The following is an 8,501-nucleotide window of genomic DNA, read 5'->3' as shown; positions in this document are numbered from 1 at the left end:
AATAATTTACGTCCGTTTGCATTTGTAACTTTGCAGTTCCAAGTCGTGTGTTTGCAGTTTAGATCACCAACTAGCAAAATTCTTTGATAGCTATTTAATATTTTGTCAAAGTCATTTGTGTACATTTGAAAGCTAGGTGACTGGTAAGCACTAATTATTGTTGTGATTGAGTGATTTATTGAAATAGATATTGCTACTGCTTCAAGAGTTTTCAATGTAGGTAGATATGATTGTTGATGTTTAATTTTTGTTTTAATTATTATAGCGACACCACCTGATGGTCGTACCGCTAGCCTATCTTTGCGATAAGTGGTGTACCCATTAAATTTAATTTTGTCATTAGCGATTAGATGTGTTTCGCTTACGCACGCGATATCGACATTATGTGCTGATAAGAACGCTGCAAATGTGTTACGATTTTGCTTAATTCCATTGGCATTCCAATTTATGATAACTAGCTTAATATTATTTAAATTATTAAACGACATTGATATTATTTAATAGAGCTGGTAGATTTTCGATAACTTTTTTAATAATCTGTGAGATGAGTGAGCTGATTAGTGGCATTAATGACTTTATAAGCTCGTTAGTGATATTTGAGTTGTTGATTTCTTCTTTTTGATGTTGATTAGTTTTATTTTTTGTTTTTTCGGCGTAGGTTGGAGTGTTGCTTAAGTTTTGAGTTATTTGGATTGGGTCTTGATTTTGGGTATTTATGTGATCGACAGTATAGGCTGGGGTTTTGGTATTATTATTATCGTTTACATTGCTCGATTTCATTATATGTTTAGGAGCGTTCCTGAAACGTTTGGAGCTATTTTTAATTTTTAATTTTAATTTGCTTATAAATTTTACAACCTCGATAATTAGCAGGATGACTTTCATTGCAATTGACGCATGTAGGTGGGGTGTTTATGTCTTTGGTGCAGGATGCAGAATTTATTTATAAAATATATAATTATGAAATCACATGTATATTAGCGTATTACCATCACAAGCTTGGAAATATATTTGAAAAAATCATGATTTTTTAGTGAAAATTGGTAAAAATATCATTTCCATATCAAGATCATTTCTAAGGTGTTAATAATAACATATAACTAGTTTGCAAATCAATCCATCAATCATATCGAATTAGATATTAAATACAACACTACACTATAACAGAACATTTCAGTTCTAAATAGCTGACTTACATCTCTCCAATCTACATTCTAATATGATATTATATCAAGTTTTATGGCTCATACATTATATTATGTTAAAACATGTAAACTTTTCATAAGTTCAATTATAATTATCATAATCTCACTGAAAAAATATATATATAACTAATATTTTGCCTTTAAAAACCGATTCATGCATAGTTTACCTTTGCTAAAAGTTATTATTTTTGTTTAAATATCTTAAAAATTGTATTCTTAGAGCCACACTCTTTAGCTAAATAATATAACACCTATATTATCATTACAATTTTCACTGATTTTCATCACTATACCTGTCTCGAAATACACAAACCTATAACACCCCGGTCAAGAATAAAGCATTGATTTTCAGATTAAATATAAGAACACTATATTTTTTTGATTTTCCATCAACGTAACATATAAATCATATATTTGTCTCCAATTATCGTTAAATACATGCGGGTATTTATGCTGAAACCGTACCCGATCGCTTATATTATAATAAATCATATGATAGTTGGGTAGGTACCAGTGGCGGTTCTGGTAGTATTTTTTTGGTGAGGCAACCTATGTATCACCCCCCCCCCCCCCCCCCCATACAAAATTAGAATTCACAATAAATCTAATTTAAAAACATAAAAAAAATCCACACAGACTTCACTTTACCCAACAACAAACATGGCCAACAAAACAATTTTTGTATATAATGACTCCCGCATAACCAAGTGTTGTTGATAAAAATTTGGATTAAATGACCTACAGAATACCTTACTTAGTTTCTTGTCAGGAGCCAAAGCTGACAAAATCGGAATAGGCTTACCCACTTTTACTAAATCATTTTTACTATCAGAATTCCATCGTCAAAACGGCGTCTCCAACAACATAACTACCACGTCTGTCACTGGATACGTCATAACTCCAACAGTAATTAATTTAATAATGTTTATTACAAAAAACTGCAGCACTCGCACATATATTTTAACGTAGACGTTAAGACGAACCGGAATCACCGAAAAAGTGTAAGACACAAGCGACCATTCGTACAAGACGTCAAGACAGAAATCACTAATGATAAATATAAAATTATTATCAATAGATATTACAACGGAAAACTGTCCCGAGTCTCGATTGTAACAATAACATCATTACTGATAATGTGTTTTTACGTTGAAATGCCGGCTGACTATATATTCCTGTATACCGAGTCTATTTTTAGTACATAAGGCGATATTAGTCGAGCCTCACAATGATCATTGCGCATGCGCAACTCTAGTTATTTATTAGTCGCGTGCATTCGCGTACATACGCTTGTGTGTGTAATTCATGTACACAATAGTACATACTCTGAGGCGGAGTTAAACGGTGCTTACTGACGTCATCGGAACATTGCCGCCGGTTGAAACACTAGCGTTTGTTTACGTAATAATTATTTCATACATTTCTTATCGGTTTATCACTATTTTTGGTAATAAACACTAAATAATATAATGATTTACCATTTACAATATAATAAATAATAATTTATATTGTTAAACTTGGCAAAGAAGATTTTTTTCTCAAATAAAATCATAAAAACGTTAAAAATTAATATCAAAATATGTATATGCTATCGGTGGGCCAAAAAAAACTTTAATAGTATTTTTTACTTAAAATTTTAGGTTAGGCGGCGCCTCACTTGCCTCACCCCCAAAACCGCCACTGCTTGTGGATTGTTATTATTATCAAGTCATTACATTTTGCGGTCTATATTAACTAATTACCTAATATACCTACCTAATTGTGTATAAATAAAATTTTTAAAAAACCTATGACTACCTACTTTTATTTAAATGTATCGAGTGTCTAAATACTTAAAATGTAAGTATCGAATATCTAGTTTCTCGATAATCCAAATCCAAGTATCTAGTATCGTGATTTTTTAGTCAGGTCAGGGAAACATGCAGTATGCAATGGGTGACAAAATTTAGTATTCAGTGTTAAACAGTATGTTTTAGTAGACGTAGCAAAATTGAAATTAGGCTATGTAAATAATATCTTAAATCAAAATTACTTATTGTACACATATTGTATAGATTGTAATTAAATATTTTTTATAATAAAAAAAAAAACGTACCACCTATTTATTATTTTAATATTTTATCTATTGAAAGTTGTCTCTGTGTTATGAAAAATAAAATTTGAACAAATATAACTCGATACCTCTAACAAATACTATAGATTAGAATACGGGCAGATTTTAGATTTGCTAGGGGACACTGTAATCACATACATTTTGGAACACTATGACGCCAGCAGGTTTCTACAGAGCTTCTCGTATTTTAATCTATAGTACATATTTGCCTCTATATAATAAATAGTTCGTGATCGCGGTTTATGATAATTGATAAGAAAAATAATTGATAACAACGGTAGCCGGTCAGTCAGACGTGAATTAGCGGCCTACTCATTACTCAACGAACAAGTTGTCGCGTCCTGCTATTTAATATAATATTTTACATGAACTAATAAGTATAACTAACTTTAAGTATCTTTAATGCGTATTCGTGCTCTGGTACACTAGATTCCATATTTCTATAGACCACGGAATATAATTTACCGCATCTACAGATACGTATAATACCTACTAACTGAAGTTAACTACAAAACAAAATAAGTAAGTACCTACGTGCATAACACAATGTGCGTATTGTAGTCAATTGAATATTTTATCATATTTTAATAAGGTGCTCTTGTATAGTATACTACATTCCAAAAGACTGTAGGTTAAACCGATATCGATTAGGTTGGTATCTTCTATTTAGGTATAGTTTTTTATAACCATTAAATACATAAAATATGTTAATATTGTTGGTTGTAACGACTCAAGTCGCAAGTACTTTCCTATAATAATAAAATATAATAAAAATATAACATTTATAAGAATAAGTCATATTTTTCAGTAGTTAACAATTATATTATATACATTATTACACCAATAAAGTGGCGGTAGATAGCGTACTGCACGAGCACTTTTATAAATAATATTTAAATATTATTTGATCAATGTTAATAATTTTTTGCTGATATAGTATAAATACAAAGCATACCTCATTATATTAATTATTAATATCTAACCATTACTAAATATGAATGTATTATACTATTTCTAGACATTGACCAATGATAAATTAACTTAAAAACAGTTTTAAATGTTTAAAACATATTATAATATATAAAAACCAAATTTATATGTATTTTGAATTGTAAAATATGCATGCAAAAATGCAAGAAAAAAATTAAATTAGGCAAGAAAAAAATACAAAACATGCAAGATTAAATTTCAGTTTTGCAGCGTTAATTATTTATTTATTTTTTTTTGGGGGGTTTATTGGGCCTTTAAGACCATCCCGTCTCACAACCAAGCTTCCATCCTTCTCTATCCAATGCTAGATTTCTCCAATTGGAACAACCTCCCAACTGCTCAACGTCCTTCTTTACAACATCTTTCCAACGCATTCTTGGTCTTCCCAGAGGCCTTTTCCCTACAGGGTTTTGTTCAATCACTGCATGTAAAAGTGGATTTTGGCTCCTCCAAACGTGGCCAGCCCAATGTAGTCTTCTGCTTCTAATGACCTCCAATATGTCTGCACTACCATACAGTATTGCCAGCTCTATGTTCTTTCTTCGTCTCCGCTCCCCAGTTATTTCGACTTTGACCGGGCCATATATTTTCCAAATACAAAACATGCAAGATTAAATTTCAATTTTGCAGCGTTAATTATTTATTAACTTTATTAAAATTCTTATTAACAAAAAGTAAAATAGTACAGATATTGAGATAATATGCAGTACAAAAATGTAATTTGTTAAATTTTAATTTAATTTTTAATCATTAATAGGTTGCAAACCAAGTGAATAACATTTTGGGAAGTACGACAAATTTGATATTATTTGCAGTTATAATAGTAATTACAAATTGATATAACATAGTAAAAGAGATGGATTCTGTAAAACATGTTATACCATGGATAAGTGGCCAAAAGGAAGTTCTGAAATCCAACTGATGTGAATCTAAATTATATATAAACAGCTGTCATACTCCCAGTTTAATTCAAGTCCTACAAAGTCTACACAGGTACCTATGACATTTTAGTAATTTTAACTGCTATAAAAATAAATAATAATAACACGTTCTATGTTTTTAGAGAAGGAGTGTTATGTGCTATTAAGTTTGAAACAGAAGACGGTGTAATAGTGTATGTACATAAAGTTGTTTTAGTATCAGCTAGTCCATACTTCCGTGCAATGTTCACCAATTTTGCTAAAAGGGATGGAGATGTTGTAGATTTAGACAATTCTTTGAAACATTTGCTTATGGTGATGAAATGCAACACAATATAGATTTTTATATGGTATTTTCGGTATACCTACCATAGGTAATACAAATTCAAAAAATAAAAAGGTGGGCAAGAGGGCACTGTTCTGCTTTACGCATTTTGAGTCTAGTAGGTCACAGTAATGGATTGTGTTAAATTTGAATTCAATGTATATCATTTCACTATTGAAGATAGTATATTGTTATACTATTCTTAAGTTCAATTTATGTTATATTATTTGCCCAAATAGTTGTTTCAAATTAGTGTTTATTCCAAAATAAATAAATTTATATATATTCATTGTATAAGAATAACTATTCAGAGTAGTCAGTTTAAATAATCATAATTATATTTTGAAATTTTTATAACTAAAATCGTTATTTTCTGTTTAAAATATATCTAATTTAGTTTATATTTGAGCTTAAAATATCTATTAAAAAGACTGTTTATATAATATAAATAATTATTTTTTAAATTTTTGTTTTCACACTAAAATAGGTACTTATGAGAAATCTTGTTTTAAATTTTCAATTCTTAAACTATGCTTTTAAAATGCTTCTGAAGCAAAACCATGGCTGTTTTTTTATTAGAAATCATTGATTTACAATTTGAAGAAAAATGTTCATGAATTTTCAACTAAACTGTTATTTTCTTTTTTGAATCGACTAAAAACAATTGTAATTACATAAACAAGACTAAATGATTTAAACCCTAGTTATTTTATATTATAATCAAAATTATTTAAATTCATTATTATCGTTTATTTGTTTAAGTTTTGTTTCCAGCTGCTAATCTCTTACAGTTGAATCATGTAAAATGTGTATCTGTTGACTTTTTACAAAAACATCTGAATCCTTCAAATTGTTTTGGTATTAAAGGATTTGCTGACTTTTATAACTGCATGGAATTGTCTTCAAGTTCTGAAGAATACATATAAACAAATTTTTTGTAAGCTTGATTAAATTTGACACTGTCAGTAAATTGTATTGATATAATGATAATAATTTTCAGAAAACTGGTTGATGCTGGTGAATTCCTATCTTTGTCTTCTGAAGAAATGATAAATCTAATCTCTCGTGATGACATTAACGGTCTATTTGAAGAAAAAGTATGCCTTATTAAATTTGTAATTGTTGTATTTAATTAATGTTGAAAAATCAACTTACTTATGCGGATTGCGAGGAATATAATTGAATCGTATGATTCACAAATACTAATAACAGGGGGATGGGTATTTGGGAAGAGGATATAACTAAATAATTATGTAAATTTTTGCATTATTTAATAGTTTTTGGCAGTTTTTTAAATTAGGTATTTAATTTTAAAGCTATTTCTAAAGGTTAGATTATTATCTAGGACATCTCATAGGCTTTTGGTAATATTTTATTTTAAAGGAAGTTATGAGTATTATAAGATATGCAAACAATTAACAATTTCAACTCGCTTTAAAATTAAAATTTAATCAGATACCTTTAAATTTTATAAGATAATAATTCCCTCTAATTTTTAAGCTAACCTAGCTAAACGTTATTTACTGAGAGTACATTTTTAAAATGTTACCATAAATATCTGTGTAACGTCCACTTTAGATAATAAATTAGAAGTTCACAGTCAAAAAATATTAAATTTGAATCAACAAGCTTAGAGTCATTACGGAAAAAAATACTAACATAACTCAGCTTAATAAAAGTTCATATACTTTTTTGATTATTCAAATAGTGCAGAGGTTTTTGACAGGAGTATTCAAGAATGGCGATTAATATCTAATATGTCTACTGAGAGAGGGGACCCTGGTTTGAATGCTATAATCCCAGCCTTGACACGTGGACACCAGTCACACAAATGTCTACAAAACGCCGTGCCCCTGTTATAGGAGTCTTAGACGGTGTAATGTATGCTATTGGTGGTGCCTGTCAGGAACTCGGAAGTTCAGTGTATCTTAAAAGTGTTGAGACCTATTCACCATTTACTAAAGTTTTGTCTCCTATCAAAGATATGCACTTGTCCAGATTCAATTCAAGTAACTATAAATATTAATTTTTTAAGAAAATCTTTCTAATGATCTTATTGAATTTAAATTGAATTTTCAATATAGGTGTTGTGACATTTAAGGGTTTGTTCTATGTTATTGGCGGATCTGATGAATTTTTGGACTCTGTAGAAATCTATGACCCTAAAACCAATACCTGGATCTTGGAACCATGGCCGAGAAGTTTAGTGAATGTTTATGAGGCAGTAATATTTGATATGCCATCACATTTGAGAATATATTAGCTTATGCATGGTCTCCTTGTTGGTTGTTGTATATATTATATTCATATTAATTTATAATTCATGAACACGTGTTAAGTATTTTCTACATTTTTGATTTTGGGAATTTTGTATTAAGCCACTTTGATCGCCACTGGACGTCAATGTTTTAATATAAGTTTTAGCTTATTATAATTAATTTGTTCGTTTATTTGTGATCGGTGTATACGACAGAATGTTTGAATAAAATGGTTTTAAATTATTTAAATTTTCTATTATATTATCTCTAAATAAACTTCTAACTAAACGATCTACATATTTTCTTTAAATATTCTATTGAAAATACGGTTTATTTATATGCAGAGTATCTAATAGTATAATACTATAGAATTGACAACAGTATTTTTTCCCTAAATAATTTACAGTAAAAGAGCGAAGGTTCTTATTTGAAAAACAGATAATTGTATCGACACAAGACTTAAGTAATACATAAAAATGTATGAATTTGAAATAATTTGGCTTACCCCAGTAGATGCTTTAGTATATACAAATTACCATAATGTATCAGAGAATAATAGGCAAGTGTTGTCTACGTAATATGTTATTAGCGACCCATATATTTGCAAATTAATAAATTATGTTAATTTGTATTATGTTATACTATGTTATATTATAAAAACTGATACTTAATTGTGAGTATTGTGCGTTA

General features: G+C 29.1%; 1 protein-coding gene across 6 annotated transcripts; it reads left to right on the top strand.

Annotated features, from left to right (window-relative positions):
* The first annotated feature begins 3,648 nt into the window (after nucleotides 1–3,648).
* Nucleotides 3,649–8,018, top strand: LOC132936965 (kelch-like protein 3). Of its 6 annotated transcripts, none has more exons than XR_009663560.1 (7): nucleotides 3,649–3,840; nucleotides 5,066–5,301; nucleotides 5,372–5,422; nucleotides 6,316–6,490; nucleotides 6,554–6,650; nucleotides 7,262–7,562; nucleotides 7,638–8,018. XR_009663560.1 is itself a non-coding variant. In XM_061003779.1 (2 exons), exons 1-2 carry the CDS (start codon nucleotides 7,385–7,387, stop codon nucleotides 7,814–7,816), a joined length of 357 nt encoding a protein of 118 aa, XP_060859762.1. In that variant the 5' UTR covers nucleotides 6,696–7,384; the 3' UTR covers nucleotides 7,817–8,018. The 6 variants fall into 6 exon arrangements, 1 of the variants encoding a protein (XP_060859762.1); XR_009663561.1 differs by having other exon boundaries at nucleotides 5,372–5,602; nucleotides 7,416–7,562; XR_009663562.1 differs by having other exon boundaries at nucleotides 5,372–5,602; nucleotides 7,280–7,562.
* The last annotated feature ends 483 nt before the right edge of the window (nucleotides 8,019–8,501 follow it).

Source organism: Metopolophium dirhodum, chromosome 1, assembly GCF_019925205.1.
Source record: "Metopolophium dirhodum isolate CAU chromosome 1, ASM1992520v1, whole genome shotgun sequence".
Classification (NCBI taxonomy): Eukaryota; Metazoa; Arthropoda; class Insecta; order Hemiptera; family Aphididae; genus Metopolophium; species Metopolophium dirhodum.
This window is presented reverse-complemented; position numbering and strand designations above follow the sequence as displayed.